Source organism: Capra hircus, chromosome 15, assembly GCF_001704415.2.
Source record: "Capra hircus breed San Clemente chromosome 15, ASM170441v1, whole genome shotgun sequence".
Lineage (NCBI taxonomy): Eukaryota > Metazoa > Chordata > Mammalia > Artiodactyla > Bovidae > Capra > Capra hircus.
The window spans coordinates 66771812-66794753 of NC_030822.1; the positions used below are offsets into that span (position 1 = coordinate 66771812).

The 22942-nt window shown below is 43.8% G+C and overlaps 1 protein-coding gene across 4 annotated transcripts in view; it reads left to right on the forward strand.

Moving 5' to 3' along the window:
• AMOTL1 (angiomotin like 1) overlaps positions 1–22942 on the forward strand; it is a 202163-nt gene that overhangs the window by 150214 nt on the left and 29007 nt on the right. For all 4 annotated transcript variants that reach the window (XM_018059853.1, XM_018059852.1, XM_018059854.1 and 1 more), the window contains one exon: positions 19066–19211. In XM_018059853.1, coding sequence (XP_017915342.1) covers positions 19066–19211 — 146 coding nt within the window. The remainder of the gene's footprint in view (positions 1–19065; positions 19212–22942) is intronic.

The window sequence follows — 22942 nt, forward strand, 5'->3', positions numbered from 1 at the left end:
TCCTCCTCTGTGGGCCCGATGGTGCTTGCAGCTGCCACCTGGGCGCGAAGCCCGTACTGCAGCACTTATTTTGCCTGCGTTCTCTGTGGGCACCATTTCTTAATGTGAATCTCCTCCGCTAGATGAAAGAATTACAGGCATTCTTTGTCAACATCCAGCCCCAGCCTTCATTAAAACCCCTTGGATCTTTATGTACCTGGAGCTCAATAAATGTTTATTGAGGAAATGAGTAAAAGTGGGAAATCCTTGTAAGAACAGGCTTGAAATTTTCATCATGGCACATCAGTATCAAAATGTTCTTTTTAGCTCCCACCCATGTTAGGAGCTACCTCTGGTTCTGCTCAATTATTTCAAGATAGTAGGTGAAATTGTTAATGAGAATAGAATAGAAGCAACTTAAAAATCCTTGATTTTTTTTTTTTTTTTTTTTGCCTTTCACCTTCCCCCTTCCCCTTCTTTCTTGCTTTTTCAAGTACGAAGATATCTAGGTAAAGGGATTCTTCCTTCTACTTCCAGGAACGGTAGTGTTTTTCATGAAAATGACTACTATATACTAAAATGTAGTTGGTTCCCTGATTCCTTTTTTACTCTGCTGTGGTTGTGTTGAAGTTGAGAGCTGACTGTGGTATATAAAAATTTGGGGGGCAGCCGGCCATATTCTTGCACAGACCAGTCCATAGACCATGCCAGACACCACAGATCAGCTCCTGGGCACAGAGGAAGGGAATGTCCACGAAAGCCTGCTAAGGTACATTTCTTAAACTGAGAAAATTTTCTTGCCCTAAATTAACCTTTAGATGGCCTCTGCATTTAGTTATTGCTCAAGCATGTCCTACTCTTTGTGATCCCATGGACTGTAACACACCAGGCTTCCCTGTCCTTCACTATCTCCCAGAGTTTGCTCAGATTCATGTCCATTGTGTCAGTAATGCTATCTAACCATCTCATCCTCTGTCATCCCCTTCTCCTTCTGCCCTCAATCTTTCCCAGCATCAGAGTCTTTTCCAGTGAATCAGCTCTTTGCATCAGGTGGCCAAAGTATCAGAGCTTCAGCATCAGTCCTTCTAATGAATATTCAGGGTTGATTTCCTTTAGGATTGACTGGTTTGATCTCCTTGCTTTACTAGGACTAAAAATTCAGTCCTAAAAAGCAAAGGCTTTATAGGCACAAGCTCAAGCAACCTAATTTTGGATCAGTCACCACATCTTCCAGTTCTTGGGTTCTCACTCACATGCTCAGTGACCTGAAGTAAGATGCTTAATCTCCCTGTACCTACATTTCATCTAAAGAAATAGAGAACAAAATCTTCCCAATTCAGCCAGCAGAGCTCTGTGGGCTCATCAGTGATAGGAAATGCAAAGAAGACTTTATGCATTTATTCTGCAGACTTGCATTTATGGATTTGTTAGGCTATACATTTATTCTGCAACGCTTCTTCCTGTTCCTTTGCATCCTTCCTCCACCTTCTCCGGAAGAACCTGCCAGTTTTCAGAGTGGGGAAATGGGCCGTGTTCCCAAGGAATGCCTGTGTGGCCTGCCGAGCCTTGCTAGGTTTTGAAAGCAGAGTGTGTGACTGCTTACACCACTTGATCAGCCTCGACAGGCAGCACTGAGAAACTTCAAACCTTCATGACAACCAGCAGTGCATCCAGCCTGCAGGGTGTCTGTTTACATTCCATCAAATCTTCTCCCCAAGTGCGAAAATTAATGTTATTCAATTTAAGCTGATTTTCTGTGCCTGAAGAACCAGAGCTGATGACAGAACTGTCTCTCGGTCACATGTTGATGTCCAGTCTCTAACGAGCAAACATGGCTTATGATTTTCACGTCATTGGTTTTTAAATTATTTGCTTACTATTCCTGTCTGAGGGTTGAAAAATCAAGTGTCTTAAACTTCATTATGATCTGTGTTCCTTGCACTCATAGCTAGATGGATGGATGGAAAAAGCACAGACTGAAACCCATTTGCATTTCATGTGGCATCAGGGACCCTTCACTTTTGCTGACAGTTCAGAGCCAGGAAATCCACGTTCAGGTCTCAGCTCAAATTAAATGACAGTTACTCAGAGAAGGCTGCCTGAGATAAGTTCCAGTCTTCCTTTTATATTTCCCTCCAGCCCCCCGTTCCCTTTATAAATACTCATCATACTGTAAATAAGGAACCATTTGGATGACCATTTTCTCCCTTCCCTTTCTAAATTGTCCACACCATGAGGGCATGGACCCTGTCATTCCCACCACTATAGTCTCAATTACCATGTTTCCAGAAGCTGGCACAGTGCCTGGTGCTTGGAAGCATTTAATAAGCACTTGCTGGATGTTGAATGAAATGATGACCATTATCATTTTGTCCAAAACAGTTACTCAGTTCAGTTCAGTCGCTCAGTCGTATCCAACTCTTTGCAACCCCATGAATCGCAGCACGCCAGGCCTCCCTGTCCATCACCAACTCCCAGAGTTCACTCAGATTCACGTCCATTGAGTCCGTGATGCCATCTAGCCATCTCATCCTCTGTCGTCTCCTTCTCCTCCTGCCCCCAATCCCTCCCAGCATCAGAGTCTTTTCCAATGAGTCAACTCTTCGCGTGAGGTGGCCGAAGTACTGGAGCTTCAGCTTTAGCATCATTCCTTCCAAAGAAATCCCAGGGCTGTTAGCTACCTCCTATGAATGAGCTGTGTTCTAGACCATGGATCAGGAAACTCTTTCCATAAACGGACAAAATGTAAATAAGTCTAGGCTTGAGGGCTACAGCTATTCAACTCCGTCCCTATGGTCTGAAAGTCACTGTAGATGAGCCATGGACAGATGCTGTGGCTGTGGGCTGGATTCAGCCTGCAGGCCGTAGTGTATGGACTTCTGTTTTAGGCGCTGGTTATGGAGAAGTGACTTAGCATGCATGCCTATGGAGGAGGAAGGGAAAGAAGAAGCCCCAACAAAAAAGGAGCATGGAAAATAAAGAACTTCAGAAACATTTATTAGATCTCATTTTGTTAATTGTCCGAATTTATAAATCAGGATTTAATTGTTATTTTCTTTTCCTGGTAGGGTTTTTTCATCTCTTACTTCATTCCTAATTAGGTGAGCATGGTTATTTCACATGAGATAAACTGAGACACGTATGAATGCAGTTACAAGCCTTTGTTAGCCCAGTGGGAATCCATAATTAGCTAATGGTGGAAACAGGGCTGGGCAGGATAGTCCTGTGGTTAGCCACCGGTGGTAGCCTCCTGGGTGCCGAGGTCTTAGGGGGTCCCTCTCCCAGCAGGGCCATTAATCTTCCCATAAGCATCCTGCTGTGAGGTGAAGTCTACAGTTCTTGGGTTGAGGAGTATCTGAATGGCCGTACCAGCAGCGCGTGTATCCTCTGAACTGGAGCTCGTTAAAAGCCATCTGATGGCCATTATGAGTGACAGTGATTTCAGAGACTGTTGATCTGATGGTTCAAAGTTTACCTTTAGGTGGAGTTGCAGGCATGCTCCCTTGTAATCTAGCCTTCAGGTCCTTGTTCAGATCATGCAAAAACGGTGAGGTGGCCACCATGGATTGAGCACTTCCTGTTCACCAAGCACCGTGCTGACCTCTGTTGGTGCGCAGTCCCGGTTCATCCTGCAAGCAGCCCTGTGAGGTGGGTATTACAGGTCTTTAACGGATGAGGGAACTATGGCACAAGAAGGTTAAGGAACTTGTCCACGGTCATACAGGCAGGTGGAGTAGACAGGCTTTGAACCCAGGGCATCCTAATTCTCGAGAGCCACTTCCTGTGTACCGGGCATTGGAGACAGGTAGCAGAGTTGGATGCCCAGTGATTTTAGGGCTCACTTAGTGTGGCCACCATGCTTCATTAAAGAAGAAACTGTGACCAAAGATGACTAAACGATTTGTCCAAGGCTCCCTCAGTACTTAATGTGCAAGACCATGATAAGAATAGGGACCTCCTTTTTCTTATTTTTTTTTTTCCAGCCTCCAAAGGTCATCTCTGTTAGCTCTGGAAGTAATAAGAGATTTCACATTTTTTACCCAGAGAAGAATCCAGCTTAGTAAGCAAACATAAATAATTCTTGTACTAGAATTTTTACTGCAAATTATTTAGCCCAGTACTGTAACTTAATGATAGTGTATTCAAGTCATCTCAAATGAGTTCTAGCTACTGGAATGAACATTTTTTGTTTCTTAACCTTTTATATCTGTCTTTGAACCTGAGCCAATTATAATAAAAAGCCTTGCTGGATAATTCAGTATATCTCCTCAGATACTAAAACAAGAAAATTGTTGAGACCAGCCTAGAATCTTAAAAATTTTCTCAAATATCTATGAAATTAAACTCTTTGTTCTCTGGATGATAAGAATTTAAAAAAAAAAAATTACAATAAGTAACCCTGGGGTGTGGTTTCTTACAGTTAGTTTTTGAAATTATTTTTGGTTCATGAATTGGAAAGAGAATATGCGGTTGTATCTTAATGGAATCCAAGAACTTTGAGGGGACAAAGTGTTTCTTTTAAGTTCAGAAAATTTGGTCTTGGACCATTAAAAATAAGCTTGCATCTGCTTCTAATTTGCTTCTTGCCGACAAAGACTGTGGTTTGGTAGAAAGAAGAAGAAAAGGATCTGCTCAAAGCAAGTTACAAAATTGACAATGGAAGAGCTCACAGAAGCTAAAGGAAGGGAGAATCTGTAATTGCAGGTGACTCATTTCTTTCTCCCTGATCAGGAGATTAAACCACTTCTGTTCCCACATATAACAGTTTCCCCAGCATCTACTTCTTTCACCCAGGTTTTGGTGTTAAGCCATATCTGCCGTTCAGAGGTCCCGTTTAGAAAGCATAGTTTTATTATACATATTATAATAATGCCTTGAAGTGAAAGTGAAGTAGTATCACCTGCCAGGCTCCTCTGTCCATGGGATTCTCCAGGAAAGAATACTGGAGTGGGTTGCCATGCCCTCCTCCAGGGGATCTTCCCGACCCAGAGATCAAACCCAGGTCTCCAACATTGCAGGTAGGTTTTTTACCATTTGAGTCACCAGGGAGGCCCTTAATTAAACCAAATATAGGTTTATAACACATACCTATATTTTCATACAGTAAAGTTTACACATTTTAAGTGTACAGGGCAATAAGCCATGACAGCTGTCACAGTCCAGCCCCAGTGCAGGTCCAGCATGTGCAGCTCTGACCTCTGCAGTGACAGGCCTCCCCACGCCATCTGTCTGCCTGCCTCCTGTTTTACTCCCTTCAGGTCGTTGGTCTCTGCGTTATATCCAGGCTTTGTGGTTGTTTTCTGCAGGGGCAGCAAAATTGTCTGGTAGGTTCTGACTGTCATACTTGGAAACAGACATGTCTGTTCTTTATCTTTTTGTGTGAAGAGAGAAGGCAAAAAAGGACTTCTGTGGAGATTATAGAAAGCATAAGCCATCAGGTTTCATTGACAGTCAGTTCATGCATAGGTGTATAGTCAAAATCAAATGCCCTATGGGTCCTGGCATTTTTAATGCATTGCATAATTTATTATGCTGTCTGCAGTGACACAGAAGTAGCAGTACATTTTTACTTCATGTTAAAAATATAAAGTGGAAGGTCAAATAGCACATGAGGAGGCTGAGCCGGGTGAATGAATGTATGAATATAGAAGGCTTTGCTGAGTAAGTTTGCAGGTTGGGTATATATTTAGGCAGGTTAAAAAATACCTATGAATTATACTTGAAAGTATACGTATAGTTTCTAAAATAAAAATGCAATACTAAAAATGATTAGATTAGAAAAATTATATTGAGAGAGCTTTTACTGCTATTCAAATATTTTACCAAATCCATGCCTGAGATATTTTACATTGGGTGCTATAAAAAGCACTTTGGGGTATTAAACTCACTTTCTAGATACTAAAGAGCAACAGATAAATAGAGTATGATAAGACCAAAATCTGTTGTTTTCCTCAACTAGATCAGTAGATTTTGTGGTTTGAGTTCGTTACTTTCCAGGGAAAAGCATCCGAAAAGGATTATTTTTGAATTTCATTTTAAAGATTAAGTTAGAATTTGATCATGTCTTAATAGATTAATACTCATTTGGTGAGGTGTTGCCTGAACTTTTTATATTTCTTCCCGTAGGAAACACTTCTACTATCTTAGATCCCTAAAATCCTACAAAGATAGAAGGATTTAGACAAAGTCTAAAGTAAGTCCAGGAGGTGAAAGGATTAACTCAGACGTTGGCCACTGTCCCTGGAGTACAAGTAGAAGACTGTCAAGACTGGGGAAAGAACTACTTTCCCCCTCAAAGTGTCTGTGTGCAGGTTCTCCCGTGCAGGAGAGGTCTCCTTTATTGCAAGAATCAGTGTGTGGCCTTCAGTGCGGGCCTCGAAAACAGGTGTGTACGTTAGAGTAATTTAGCTGCCATGCTGCTGCTGAGTGGCTAAGTCATGTCCACCTCTTTGTGACCCCATGGGCTGTAGTCCACCAGGCGCCTCTACCCATGGGATTTCCCAGGCAAGAATACTCAAGTGGGTTGCCATTTCTTTGTCCATTTGTAAAAGGTACATTTTCTATTTTCTTTTTAACTTTGGGCAGTGAAGACTGAATGAATCCTTCACGCTTAAGGCTTTACCTCCCATATTGATTGATTCATTTCTCCAAGTATCTTCCCTACATTTTAACAGCAGCCATATCCACAAATCTGTGTTCCCCTTGTAATGTCTGAACTATTGGCTGTCAACCTCAGAGGTCTTATTTAAAGAGAGTTTATCCGGGGACTTCTCTGGTGGTCCAGGGGTTAATATTCCATGTTCCCAAGGCAGGGGGGTGCAAGTTTGATCCCTGGCCAAGGATCTAAGATCCTCGGTCAAGGATCTAAGATCCCCCATGCTGAGTGGTGCGGCCAAAATAAGAAAAGAACGCTTATTTGGAAGCCCAGATAAAACGCACGAAGCCGGAACAGGTTTCTGGTTAAGACAGGGGTGCATTTGTCAGGAGCCCCTTACTACGTGGCCCAGCATCCCTTTTCTCCCCTCCCCCTCCTCCCCACAGGACTGCAGAACAGAGTTTGGTCCTTAATCTTTCTTACTACAGAATTCATTTTGAAACAGTTCACTCTCAGCCATTTAAAACAAATCTTGGCTAGAGCGTTCTGTTTGTTCACAGACCTATTTAGCCGCCCACTCACAACCCGGGTCTCCCTGTTGCCGTGAACCGTGGCAGCACGCACGTGCGTACGAGGATGGCAGGGAGCCCAACAGCCTGGTCTGAAATAATGAGCTTCCTTACCTGAGAAACTTTTATCAGCTCAGTTTACAAAGACAACAAAAAGCCAAACCAGGAGGATATGGGGTCAGCTTTGTATTCTGTCACTTTTGCATTTCTGAATGAATGAGTGTGGCTTTTAAAGGTGGATCGTCTCTCAGGTTGTTTTGCATCAGATAAACCTCGTGAACAGATCGCTCTTATGTGCTGTAAACAGTGCTCTGTTTGGATTATGTTTTCTGGATGTGTCAGTGTGGCTTTCAAACTGGAGTGAGGGAGTGAGGGCAGATGGAAGAAGGAGCTTCGGAGGGCATTAAGAGAATATCTTTGAGGCAGAATGAACCTAAATAGCTTGGCTTATAGTGAAGTACTTGGAGTACCTTCCTCTTGTCTTTCCACTCTCATAACCCCAGTAGAGGGGACTTGCAAGTGGATCTGACTCTCCAGTTATTCCATGAGTCATAGCCAACCCTTGGAATAGGCTCCTCTGCCACATCTGCTCAGAATTACAAGATACGGTACCAGGATATGGCCAAAGAATCCTGAGGAAGAAGAAACAGGAGGGGACATTTTAAGAAGGGATAGTAAGGCAAATAATTATTCAGATGTCTTTCCAGAAGAAGGACTCCATTTTATCAGCATGGTGGAGCAGTGTCCAATTACCAGAATTGGTGCCATGAGTCCTGGGCAGCCTGTCCTGAGGCATTACTACCAGGTCCTTTCTTGGTGGAGGAGGGAATCAGCTCAGTTCAGTTGCCCAGTTGTGTCCGACTCTTTGCAACCCCTTGAACCACAGCACACTAGCCGCCCCCCCGCCCCCGTCCATCACCAACTCCGGGAGTTTACTCAAACTCATGTCCATTGAGTCAGTGATGCCATCCAACCATCTCATCCTCTGTCCCCTTCTCCTCTTGCCTTCAATCTTTCCCAGCATTGGAGTCTTTTCCAGCGAGTCAGTTCTTCACATCAGGTGGCCAAGGTATTGGAGTTTCAGCTTTAGCATCAGTCTTTCCAATGAATATTCAGGACTGATTTCCCTTAGTATGGACTGGTTGGATGTCCTTGCAGTCCAAGTCCTTTTTTGGTGGAGGAGAAAATAGAGGTGTAAAGAAAGAACAGTGAATGTGTTAGTGACCTTTTGGTTATAAAAAGAAAGATTTGATTGGGCTAGCTTAGCCCTGGATAAGAGAACTATTATTGTTGAGTTTGGGTTTTTTGTTTTGTTTTGTTTTTTTAGTATCTTAGTATGTGAAGGAGGCCCTAGGCGAGATGTGTAGACACGCTTCGCAGGGGCCAGGGGCCCAGGCCAGCCTGTCTGTGAGAATCCAAGGGGAGATGGTTTGGGGGGACTTTCCTTTCCCTCTCCCCTTCCTACCATGGCCTCTCCATGTCCATCTGTTTGATTCTTCACCCTCTGCATGTACACGCTCTGTCTGGCGCACATGTGGGATGTGGTCTCTGGCCTCAGAGCTGGGCTGCCGGTCTGTGTCAGCACCCCCCTCGCCCAGGTGCCCCCTCATGCAGTTCCAGAGAAGACGTTTTGCTTGGCCTAGCTCAGATCACAGGGCCCTTCAGGTTTGCTCCTGTCACATGGAGAGTGGGGTGGGGGATGATAAGGGCTTTATAATGCAGACGTGGCTGCTTGGAATTTAGCCCTGCAAAACGGGGACCATAGTAGACATTTTTCCAAGTGGAGAGTTCTCTGAGCAGCCACTGTGACAGCTGTCTACTCCAGGTAAAGATGTACTTGCCTCTTTATGTAGATAGGTATCGAGTTAATTTACAACTTTGTATTAGTTTCAAGTGTACAGCAAGATGATTCAACTTTATGTATATACATACATAAATATATATGTGTGTATATATATTATATATATATCATCATACTTTTTAGATTCTCTTTCATTTTAGGTTATTGTAAGATATTGAGTATATTCCTGTACAGTACAGTCCATCCTTCTTGGTTATCTATTTTATATACAGTAGTGTGTATGTGTTAATCCCAAACTCCTAATTTATTAATATCTCCCCCCAACACACAAGCACCATCCCCTTTGGTAACCATAAGTTTGTTTTTTATGTCTAGGACTCTATTTCTGTCTTATAAATAAGTTTTTTTTTTTTTTAGATTCCGCATATAAATTACATCATGTGATATTTGGACCTCTCTTTTGCCTTCCAAGCATTCTAGTGAATTAGTCACCCCTTGGTCAGGCTGGTGGTAGCCAGACTCCTCTGTCCCTTTAGCTATATTGGGCTTAGGGGAAAACTTATCAAAAAACCTTTATATCAAGAAAGGCCTATAACAACCTAGAGAGGTGGGAAGGGGTGGGAGGTGTAAAAGTGAGGGAATATATGTGTACCTATGGCTGATTGATGTTATGCAGAAACCAACACAATATTGTAAACCAATTATCCTTCAATTAAAAATAAATAAATTTTTAAAAAGAAAGGCCTAAAAAATTAATTCCTGCTTGAGAAGGGCCAGTTTGTAGCTTTGCTCCCCTCATCAGCTCCAGCCATGAGTTGGAGCTCTGCATTAAAAACCAGCAGCACATTTATTAGAGAAATGCAAATCAAAACTACAATGAGGTATTTGCTCACACTGATCATCAGAATGGCCATCATCCAAAAAATCTACAAGCAATAAATGCTGGAGAGGCTCTGGAGAAAAGGGAACCCTCTTGTACAGCTGTGGGAATGTAAATTGATGCAGTCACTATGGAGAACAGTATGGAAATTCCTTAAAAAATTAGGGAAAAAAAACTACCATATAACCCAGCAATCCCACTACTGAGCATATACCCTGAGAAAACCATAATTGAAAAAGACACAGGTACCCCAGTGTTCATCGCAGCACTGTTTACAATAGCTAGGACATGGAAACAACCTACATGTCCATCAGTGGATGAATGGATAAAGAATCTGTGGTACATATATACAGTGGAATATTACTCAGCCTTTAAAAGGAATGAATTTGAGTCCATTCTAGTCGGGTGGATGAATCTAAAGCCTGTTATACAAAGTGAAGTAAGTCAGAAAGAGAAAAACAAATACCATATATTAATGCATATGTAAGGAATCTAGAAAAATTGTATTAACCTATTTACAAAGCAGGAATAGAAACACAGACATAGAGAATAGACTGATGGATCCAGCAGGGGAAGGAGAGGGTGGGACAATTTGAGAGAGTAGCATTGAAACATGTAATATACACTACCATATGTGAAATTTTATGAAAGTGAAAGAGGAGAGTGAAAAAGTTGGCTTAAAACTCAACATTCAGAAAACTAAGATCATGGCATCCGGTCCCATCACTTCATGGCAAATAGTGGGGAAACAATGGAAACAGTGACAGACTTTATTTTGGGGGGCTCCAAAATCACTGCAGATGGTGACTGCAGTCATGAAATTAAAAGACGCTTGCTCCTTGGAAGAAAAGCTATGACAAACCTAGACAGCATATTAAAAAGCAGAGACATTACTTTACGAACAAAGATCTGTCTAGTCAAGGCTATGGTTTTTCCAGTGGTCGTTTATGGATGTGAGAGTTGGACTGTGAAGAAAGCTGAACACCGAAGAATTGATGCTTTTGAACTGTGGTGTTGGAGAAGACTCTTGAGAGTCTCTTGGACTGCAAGGAGATCCAGCCAGTCAATCCTAAAGGAAATCAGTCTTGAATATTCATTGGAAGGACTGATGCTGAAGCTGAAACTCCAATACTTTGGCCGCCTGATGCGAAGAACTGACTCACTGGAAAAGACCCCGATGCTGGGAAAGATTGAAGGCGGGAGGAGAAGGGGACAACAGAGGATGAGATGGTTGGATGGCATCACCGACTCAATGGACATGAGTTTGAGTAAGCTCCAGGAGTTGGTGATGGACAGGGAAGCCTGGTGTGCTGCGGTTCATGGGGTTGCAAAGACTTGGACACGACTAAGCGACTGAACTGACTGACTAACTGGCCATATGTTAAATAGATAGCTAGTGGGAAGCTGCTATATGACACAGGATCCCCAGCCTTGTGCTCTGTGACAACCTAGAGAGGTGGGTGAGGTGACAGGGAGGTTCAGGAGGGAGGGGACATATATGTATACATATGACTGATTCACATCATAGTATGTCAGAAACCAGCACAACATTGTAAAGTGATAATCCTCCAGTTAAAAATAACAGCAACAAAAACCCAGCAGTGCAGGGCACAGTGCCCTGACACCCCCACTGCCAGACCCCACAGCCCAGGCTCCACCCTCAGTTACCCTAGTAACCACAGAGGTTACTAGGATGCATCACCCTGTGGTTCAGCCAGCAGTTAAGCTTGGTGCTCTAATAGTAATTGCAGGAACACTTGCAACAGACAGTCCACTGCAGACTTTGCCCAGAACTGGCAAAGGTGAAGGGTAAGACGGGAGGGGAGCTTCTTTGAATTCTGGACCCAGTTCTCATTTCCATCGACTTCTGCTCTTTTTCAAGCCAAGAGATGACCCTATGGGTAGAGGCTACCACAAACGAAACTACCGTTATACCTGTCGCAAGTGTCATAGCTCATGTTGCTTCAGATTTTCCAGTTGGCAAATGGAGTTAATGCGAGGATTCATGAAATGAGGTTGTGTGGTAAAGCTGAAGGCACAGTTCCCGGGGCAGGAGAAGCACCAGTGTCGTGCGTCTCAGCTCTTGTTGTTTATTAAGTGTCTGTTAAGTGCCAGGTCCCACGGTAGGTATTTTATGTGCTAAGTCGCTTCCATCATGGCCAACTCTGTGCAACCCTATGGACTGTAGCCCACCAGGCTCCTCTGTCCATGGGATTCTCCAGGTAAGAATACTGGAGTGGGTTGCCAGTCCCTTCTCCAGGGATCTTCCTGACCCAGGGAGTGAACCCATGGCTCTTAGGTCTCCTGCGTGGGCAGCTGGGTTCTTTACCACTGGTGCCGCTTAGGTCGTCATTTTAATCCTCACTACATTCCTGCAAAATCAGTCTTCTTAGTTGCATCGGAGGAGATGGAGTCTGCAAGGGGAAGTCACGTGTTTAAAGTGAGCCAGCCTTCTGTGAAGGTGCCAGAATCGTACCAGGTCGGCCAGCTACAAAGCTCATGCCATCACTGTGGTTTCCAGAGTCAACAGTGTGCAAGCAGACATCCTCTGTGTAAATGGGACGGGAGCCATTAGGCTAAACAACGCCCCACTCCACACAGTCGAGGGTAATTCATATCCACTGAGTAAACAGACCATTCTGGGCGTGAGTTCCCTTGTGTCAACTTGCCTGTTCTAAGAATTCTCAGTATATACCTTGGAGCTCAACCAGAAGTTTAGTGTGAGGCTGGTCTTTCTCAAGATCCATCCCAAGGGGCTTCACTAATAAACTGGAGGGACCTTCCTATGAGATGGTATCATTTATAGGACTTACCCTTGGCATCTCCTAAGAGATGACTTTTTCAGATGGCTCTGACATACCTAGTCCCTGTGTCTCCAGAGGATTAAGGGGCACAGTGACCCCACCACGTAGGCTCACTGCCTTGACACCCCCTCTTCTTCCTATCCTGGGCCTGTGGCAGGGGTCCTCCCTGTGTTGTCATAGAAACTGCGCCAGCATCTCTTAGAGCAGCTGGTCCCAGGGCCTTTGCCTGTGTCCCTGCCTCTCTTCCCACCCGACTAAGAGCAGGGTGCTCTGGCCTACTTACCTTGTAGCTTGAGGACTTATCACACTTTTTGGACAAGAAGAATAGCTTCAGCGTGTCATAGTTGATATTTGTTATATGCATATATGCATTTTGAAATAGGTACTGTTGGTGAGTAGGTGAGTAGGATCCTTACCTTAAAGACAAGGAAACTGAGGCACAAAGATATTTATTCTGAGTCACAAAACTGTATAGGAAACTTGATACTAGATTCGTGCTTTTGTACCTGGAGAAAAACATGATCCGAAAGGATATGTACACCTCAATATCCATTGCAGCACTGTTTACCAGTAAACATGCTGTTTACTCTTTACCTAAATGTCCATTGACAGGGGAATGGATAAAGAAGATGCGGTGTCTGTTGATAATGGAATATTACTCAGCCATTGAAAAGAATGAAATAATGCCATTTGCAGCAACATGGATGGACCTAGAGAGTGTCATGCTGAGTGAAGCAAATCAGAGAAAAAAACATATGGTGTCTCTTATATGTGGAGTGTAGAAAGAAATGATACAAATAAGCTTATTTACAAAACAGAGAGAGACTCACAGACTTAGAAAATAAACTTATGGTTGCCGGAGGGGAAGGGATAGCTAGAGACTTTGGGAAGGTCATGTTTACACTGCTACATTTGAAATGGATAACCAACAAAATCCTATTGTATAGCACATGGAACTCTGTTCAATGTTATGTGGCAGCCTGGATGGGAGTGGGATTTGGGGGAGAATGGATTACATGTATATGTATGGCTGAATCCCTTCACTCTTCACCTGAAACTACAACATTGCTGATTGGCTATACTCCAATACAACATAAAAAGTTTAAAGTGTTTTAAAAAAAAAAATTGTAAGACAACTATGCTCCAGTAAAAGTTAATTAAAAGAGAAAGGATTCATGCTTTTGTCCAGTACTCTGAATCCTCCACATAGCAAATACAATTAATATTTGCAAAAAGATACACGTGTAGTATCAATTGCTGTGTACTGAGATGATGATATGACCCGTGACATACTTACGACATGACTTGTGCCATGATGAGCTGGGTAGCGATGGTACTCTCCCACACCTCCTGTTCTGTCATTCCGGGGGTCTTCACCCTTCATGCTTGTACAGCAGAGGCATGTGGCACTTTGCCTGTGAACATACATTACAGAGGTGTGGTGAGGGTCCTGGCTCTCCCACTGACGAGCGTCACCTTTGTGGGCACGTTACTTATTCTCCACTGGGAAAATGGGAATCCTAACAGTGCCTCCCTCGTAGAGTAAGTTGAAAGGAGAGATCAAGAATGAAATAATGAAAGGGAATAATGTAAGTCACCATTCCTGGGACACAGTAGCCATTCACAAACACGAGCTGTCATGAACATTGTTTTTAAAATGGGAGCACTACTTCCTGTCGATGGACAAGGAGTTCTGAGCCTGTGTGAATGACACTAACATTGCTTCAGCCTGAAGTTTAAGGTCATCAAACTCAGGGCAGAGACGTCTGAACCCAGGAATTCGAGCTAATGCAGTCTCCACCCAGTACCCACATCTTTGTCCTGATGCGCCAACTGTGAGATTCAGGGAGCCTGGGCAGAGAGGGGAGCCAGAGACCTGCCAGGTCAGTAGCAGCCATCTGATGAGTGCTGGCTTCGGAGGTGAAGTGGACCGCTGCATAGCAAAGGCTGTCAGGAGACCTCAAGGAGGCCAAATGCTAACTGCTAACAAGAGCTGCCGTTTATTGTACTGTTGGCAGTGAACTTGGCACCCAGTAGAGATTCGTTCATTCACTTATTCATTCAACATTTACTGAGCCAGGCAATGGCTAGGCTCACGGAGTCAATAATGACCTAAAGAGATAAAGATCTATCTATTTCCGTCCTTTATCTGCCTCATTTTTGTCAACAGACTCATCACAACAATTCCATGATGTAGCTTTTGTCTTTCCCATTTGATAGATGAAGGCTCTGAGATTCAAAGAGGTTATTCCTCGCCCAAGGTCTCAAAGCTGGAAAGTGGTGAACCTGGGATTTGAATCCAGTTCTTTTAGATGCCAAGTCCATTCTCTATCCACAGGCTGATACTGCCAATCAAAGGAATAGCAAAAGCTGGACTTGTATTTGTGGGGGAAGTGGGAGGTATTCATTAATCCAGAAATCCAAGGAGTTGTCATAGTTGTCATTGTGACAAGGCAGTGTTTGTGATCATCGACTTGCAAAATGCAAGAAGCTCTAGTTGTGGCTTCTAGACTTTGCCTTTGGTCAAACCTGAGGTGTCTTTGCCCTCAACAAAGATAGAAACTGTTAAACTTAGGTTGATAACCAAGCAGAAACTCTGAAATCCAGTGGTTCATCCCCAGGTCTGCCTGCTGAGAAACTAACCCCTGGGTGCCCTCCAGAGCCTGGACAAGGCCAGTGGGCACCATGCCTGTTCAGATGTTGTCCAAACCCAGGGAGCTAGTGCTCAAATGTCAGTAATTTTGCACAGAAGGCGTGAAATACTCTGGTCCTCCCAGGGCTGTGGATGGGGATGCCCAGAGCTTCTGGCCCATTTGTTTAGGCCTCTTGCATGCACTGGGAAGGAAGTTTCAGAAGTAGTGTCTCATGCCACTGAAAGGGAGAAGAGAGAAGGCAGTTGGTCGTTGCAGTGGGATCTGAGAGCCCAGAAGTAATGCTCTCTTCCGGGTCAGGATGTTGGTGGCCTCACTTTGTTTTCAAGAGATGCCATTATTTCTCACCATCACAGCCAGCGCTCTCTTTACAAGTGTGCTCGTTCATTCCATCCGTTCTGAAGCTGTTCCATTGTATGCTGATTCCCTTGACATAAGCTCACAGGGCAAGGACAGTGCAGTCAGGCGGGAAGGACATCACGGCAGCCATCAGGAGACCGGCCTTTGTCCCTGGCTCTGCCCCAGCTGGCGGGCACACTGGGCAAGTGCCTTTGCTCCCGGGCTTCCCTTTCCTCACACGTTAAACAAAAGGGACAGAACTGGATGGTGATGTTTCCTATGATTCCCTCTGGCTTTAAAATTGTGAGTTGTTTACTCAATATTAGCCAAAGGATCGATGCTTTTGAACTGTGGTGTTGGGGAAGACTTTTGAGAGTCCCTTTACAAGGAGATCAAGCCAGTTAATCCCAAAGGAAATCAGTCCTGAATATTCATTGGAAGGACTGATGCTGAGGTTGAAGCTCCAAATACTTTAGCCACCTGATACGACGAACTGACTCATTTGAAAAGACTCTAAGATTGATGGCAAGAAGAGAACGGGACAGCAGAGGATGAGATGGTTGGATGGCATCACCGACTCAATGGAAATGAGTTTGAATAAGCTCCAGGAGTTGGTGATGGACAGGGAGGCCTGACGTGTTATAGTCCATGGGGTCTCAAAGAGTTGGATACAACAGAGCAAATGAACAACAGTAAGCAGCCCTAAAATGTCTTCACCCTATATTCAGAACCACACTTTCCCTTCTCCTTACGAGCGGAATTGCCTCTACTGCTTCAGTGCCTGTAAGACCAGTCCTTGATGTTTGATAACTCTGCTAAATGAATGAGTGGCCATCCAAGGAAACCATGAATGAATGGAACCACTGTCACAGGCTTGTACAGCTTCCAGACTGTGGTTCTTAGTGTTTCAGTTTGGTTCGCTAGGAGGACTAGATAACCAGGATGAGGCATTTGAGTGGTGTGGGCACAGGGAAATCAATTTCTTTTTTTTTTTTCCTTTTTTTTTTAAAATTATGAAAGTATGATAACACATTTACAGGAGACTTGAAAAATACAGAACAAGGTTACATATAGTTCCACCATATGTTACAATTATTTTTTAAGTAGATAAATTAAGATTTTTGGTTGGAGTTTCAGTATTAAACTCTCAAAAAGTAATAGAATGAATATATAGAGGTACGATATAGTGGACCTGAAAAGCACTATGAAACGATTCAACATAATTAAAATTTATATATTATTCAAACAACAATAGGATGCAAATTCTACTCAAGTTCCCATAGACTCTAAACCAGGAGACATTGGAACATATCCAGGGGCATAAAACAAGGTGCAGAAATTTGATGATCTAAAGATATTGAAATCATACAGAGTTCTGTTCTCTTATCACTGTGGAATTATGTTAAAAATCAATATCAAAAGATATTTGAAAATGACCAATTTATTTTCAGGTTCTGTGTGACATTTACCATGAGAGATCTTTGACTTAGCCATTGAAAGCCTCAATAAAGTTAAAAGACTAAAAAAACACAGAGGGTGATTGCAGAGAAGAAATCATTTTTTTCTTAAAAGAGAAGAATCTCATTTAAATGAGAAATTGATATCAAAGATACTTTTAAAAATCCCATGTATGGAGAAGTCAATTTGTAATTGTTGTTGCTGTTAAATGCCCTGTTTTCTACAAATATGAAAGTGTATGCACAGGGTTTTGTAACCACCTTTTTTCAACAATGCAGATGTTTTTTTCCTCATCACTAATATTCTCTTATTTAGTTTTAATAGCAGCATCCTACTCTATTGTAGGGTTTACTGTGCTTTATTTAACCAATCCCTTAATTTTACACATTAAGTCCATTCAAGTTTCTCCATATTAAAATCAACATATCTAAATATTCTAAGTTACTTTAAAAATAAAATATACAGGCATGTCTCACTTTATTGCACTTTGTTTTGTTGCCTTTTTTTTTTCTTTCAAATTAAAGGTTTGTAGTTACAAACTTTTGAGTAAGTCTCTTCGTGCCGTTTTTCCAAAAGTATCTACTCCAGTTCCTATGTTATGTTTTGGTAAATCGCACAATATCTCAGACTTTTTCATTATTATCATACTTGTCATGGTGACGTGATCAATGATCTTTGACAGTACTGTTTTGGTTTGGCCTTTTTTAGCAATAAAGTCTATTTTAATGAAAGTATGAGGATTGTTTTTTAGTCACAGTGCCATCACTGCAGGCTTGTGCGGGCTCAGCTGCTTCGGTTGTGTCTGACTCTTTGGGATCCTGTGGACGGTAGCCCGACAGGCTCTTCTGTCCATGGGATTCTCCAGGCAAGAATACTGGAGTGGGTTGCCCTGTCCTCCTCCACGGGATCTTCCCAACCCAGGTATTGAACCCGCGTCACCGGTGTCTCCTGCATTGCAGGCGGATTCTTTATCCACTGGGAAGCCCATTGCACACTTAGTAGACTACAATATAGTCTAAGATCTTCTGGACCCAGGGACTGAATCTGTGTCTCTTACGCCTCCTTCATTGGCAGGCAGGTTCCTTACCAACCTGGGGAGCCCATAACTTTTATATGCACTGGGAAACCAAAAAAATTTATGTGACTTGCTTTATTATGGTGGTCTGGAGTAGAACCCACAGCATCTCTGAGGTATGCCTGCACTGCTTTGTAACAGGAGACATGTTTTCCGTAAAAAATACTGACCTCTTGACACCATGGGCCCTGCCTGCTTGTCAAACGGCAGGCGAGGCTACTGGAGGGCCAGGTGGGAGCGGCAAGGGGGAGGCGCCCTTTGCATGCCACATGCGGAGAGATGTGATCACCCTCAGTTACAGTGTCAGCGGAGGAGAGGAAGGCTGTTTGCACACATCCAGAGCACTTCATCGTTCCTCTCATGAACAGAACCAAGAGAAAAGGTGAAGCTGGGTTACATGGAAGAGGACCCAGCCAGAGATTAGAGGCTTGGGTTGAAGCTCCCCTCTGCTGCCTGGCCTCAGAGCAAAAGCTGAACCTCCTGGACCGGGGTTTATTTTTCAGTGAATGGGAGTGTTAGTGTTATCATTAGTATTGCCTGCCTTTCCATCACTGGTTTGGAAGTTAGAGGTGGGAGAGCTTGTGAGCTGAAAAGGAAATCGTAGGCCCAAGGTTAATTTGAAGCCTTAAAGCAAATGTGCAGAAATGAACCCCTGAGAATATGGGCTCACTAGGTCTGTGTGTGCCGTACATCTCTGGAGCTGTGACCAGGAGTATGCCTAGAGTTAACAGTGGTTTGTAAGAAAATCCTTGCCTTACACACCACCCCTATGAACAAGAAGCAGAAGCAGTAGTTCCAGCCTCCACTTTGTGCATGTTTTTCAACTCCTAATCCTTGCCAGATGTAGACTGGCGGGGAGCCCAGACGGGGAGTGCTTTCTGATAGAGCTCGTTTTGTTCCTGTCTCCCTTCTAGACAAGGAATTCCTGAAGGAAAAGGAGAAGTTAGAGATGGAGTTGGCGGCAGTGCGGACCGCGAGTGAGGACCACCGGAGACACATCGAGATCCTAGACCAGGCTCTGAGCAACGCCCAGGCCAGGGTCATCAAGCTGGAAGAGGAGGTGAGCTCGTGGGGGAATTAGGGGGTACAAGGGGTGGTGCCCAGAGCCCCAAGGGCCTCCATGTCCATTTCCTAACCCAGCAACTTTAACCAGAGCCAACTCCAGGGGAGCAATGTAGGCGACCTCTCAAATAAAAATGAGTAAAAACAGAGCTTATCCACCCCAGCGTCGGGCAAAGGATGAGAGGCAGTGGTGAATACCATCGGCAAAGACCTCAGTCTCAGCGATAAACCCAGCCTGCCGCCCACCACCTGGCAGGTGTCCAGGGGCTGGAAATAAATGGAAGGACTGGGAACCACTGGTGCCTGTGAAGAAAAGAGACTCAATTAAGAAAACAGTTCAAGTGTTGTGTCTTTGGGTTTCTCCCGTACATAAAAAAGGCCCAGTCTTCTGACTGGGTGGGGTAGGAGTGTTGTTCAGTAAACCTGTCTCCAGTTTTTAGAAGTTGGCTCAGTTAACAACGACCATCGCCCACACCCCTGCCCCCAACCCGGTCCAGGAAATATTGATGCTGCTCAAGCATTATGGGTTTAGTGCTTTTTTGTTGAAATCAAGCCTTTAGGTGAAGTTTTGAGAAGTAGAAAGTAAAAGCATTCATCTCTTAGTTGTGACTGACTGACTGCAACCCCAAGGACTGTAGCCCACCAGGCTCCTCTGTCCATGTAATTCTCCAGGCAAGGATACTGGAGTGGATACTGGAGTACCATGCCCTCCTCCAGGGGGGATCTTCCTGATCCAGGGATCAAACCCAGGCCTCTCTTATTGCAGTCAGATTCTTTACCATCTGAACCACCAGGGAAGCACTTTTTCCTTTAAGTCTGACCAGGGAAGGAGAATGACCACTCCTGAGGCCCCAGTTCCAGGATCCAGGGTATAGATACCACAGCACAGAGAAGCCGGCTGCACAAGCCCCTGTGTGGTGGGGCTGAGTTGAACAGACCTGCTGTGGAGTGCAGGAACTGGAAGTCAGAGAGACACAGGACTGAAATACACTCCCCCAGAACCCAGTTGGTGCTTGACACTCACGATGCAGTATTGTTATTAATCTAAGTGCATTTATTCTTGTTGAAAATGAAAAACTGTTCCTTCCAAAAACATCTCCTGGTGCCAAGGGACTTGAGTGTCTCAGCAAACTTCAAGCCTGAAGCAGTTAAAGGCAAAGATTGTTAAGTCAGTAGTAGCTGTTGTTTTTCAGTTGCTCAGTCATGTCTGACTCTTTGCAACACCATGGACGGCAACACACCAGGCTCCTCTGTCCTCCACTATCTCCTGAAGTTTGCTCAAATTCCTGTCCATTGAGTTGGTGATGCTATCTAACCATCTCATCCTGTGCCGCCCCCTTCTCCTCCTGCCCTTAATCTTTCCTAGCATCAGTCTTTCCCAGTGCATCAGCTCTTCCCATTAAGTGGCCAAAGTATTGGAGCTTCAGCATCAGTCCTTCTGGTGAATAGTCAGGGTTGATCTCCTTAGGATTGACTGGTTTGATCTCCTTGTAGTCCAGGAGACTCTCAAGAGTCTTCTGCAGCATCACAATTCAAAAGCATCACTTCTTTGGCGTTCTTTATGATCCAACTCTCACATCGGTACATAACTACTGGAAAAAGTATAGCTTTGACTATTTGGACCTTTGTCAGCAAAGTGATGTCTCTGCTTTTTTAATACACTGTCTAGGTTTGTCACAGTTTTCCTTCCAAGGAGCAAGCATCTTTTAATTTCATGGCTGCAGTCAGCAGTGATTTTGGAGCCCAAGAAAATAAAATCTGTCACTATTTCCACTTTTTCCCATTCTATTTAAGTCAGTAGGGTTTCATCCATTAGATCTGTTTGTTAAACCCCACGAGTGTTATGTACAATTTTTTTTTCTAGCAACTTATGCTTAATTTTCTTTTTCTCCCCTATTTTTTGGTCACACCATGTGGCATGTGGGATCTTAGTTCCCCAGCTGGGGATCAAACCCATGCCCCTTGCAGTGGAAGTGTGGCATCCTAACCACTCGACTACCAGGAATGTCCCTGCATACAGTTTTAATGCCTACATGAGTTTTCTCAGGCAACAGCCCCACAGTTTTCCCTGTCACCACCAAGTAGCTCATTAAATAGGAAAACATTTGCTACAGAAAGTGACCTTAACCCCTGAAGGACAGGAGGCCTGCTTTGAGCAATGGAGGCTGGGACTCATTATCGGTATAACTAAGATCATTTCTCAAGGGCCCATCTCCATGTGTGGAGTGAAGAAAAATGATTATTTTTTAACCTTTTCATTTAATATTTCTGTTAAAGCCAAAGTTGTGAACTCCTTGAAGACAGGTTCTTTATAATCACCACTATGGATCTTCCCTTGTTATTATATTTATATAAGATCTTTGCTCAACTGATTGTACATAACTTCTCCAAAATGTCTCATGTGTCTGGCTTCCAGTATTCCTCCTTGTTCTTATTAAAGAAGGGTGTTAACTCAGCTTAGATGGCTCACACTGAGGGCTTACCATAACTTTCCACAACGCTTAAGTGTTTGAACTCTAAAGGCAGACCACATGAGTTAGAATCCTGACCCCAGGACTGGTAAATCAGCTGTGTAACCTTGAGTGAATCACTAACCTATTCAGTCCTCAGTTTTCTCATCTGTTATATCGAGACAGTAAGAGTTTACCTTCTCTACTGTCATTGGGCAGATTAAACGAGATATTGCATATAAAGCACAAGGCTTGGCATGCTGTGCTTGTAAAATGTTGGGTGATTAATTACTGTTATGACTAATCACCCTCATCATTACATACTCCTTGCTGAGCTTAGGGCTGTTACAAGGGTGAGTGAGAGAGAACCATGTCTTTAGGAATCCTGCAGTTAGAGTTAATATTAATTCATTCATTTAACAAATATTTACTGAACTGGATGGCAGGTACTGTCCCAAGCCTTGGGGACATACTGCGCACTCTGCCCCGGGGAGACAGGTCTTGTGGCACTTATATTAGTATTTTAGGGGCTACACACTCAGAACAGTATAAAATCCAGGACGTGGTAAGTGGTATATGAACAGTACTCACAAAATATTCTATCAGATGAGGCTGTTCTAGCACAGGAACCTGCAGTCAGTAGGTCCTCAAGCAACCAAAGTCACAGTGAAGGAAAAGCCAGAGGAAAACTAAGCCCAAGAGCAGGTGTGGAAAAGGTTGTTGCTGTCTGCACTCCCTGCAAAAGGTCAGAAGCCTCTCCTTTCTTTATCGCAGTGGCTTTGGCTAGGACACAGGCATTGGTCACGGCAGGACTGCCTGCTGAAGTCAGACACCGACCTTTGCAGTGAGTAAGTACTTTAATCACTAGCGTGTTCCACTAGCATGTTGCCAGTGCAGTCAGGTTGAACTCAGGATCTGAACCACCTGCCAAGTGTCTGTACACTGAGGTGCAGAGTGACAGGAAGTAGCATCTGGTGTCTTCTCACCCAGGACCAGATCAGATAAATGCCTCAGTCTGATTTTTGGCCCCAGCCAATCCCCAGCAAGTTAGAAATGTGCCTGGAATTTATGAACATGGACCAGACACCTAATTGGGAGGAAACAAACTCTGAGGGTAAGAATTTGAAGCTGTTGATTGATGGTTCTAAATCCATACCTGACATGATATTTACATAAATCATTTTTACCTTAATCTGCCTCTCCTCAGTTATTGTGTGGTTTGCATGTTCATTAGGCCCTTCCTTCTCTCCAGGGCTGTCAGCTATTCATCCGTAAAGGG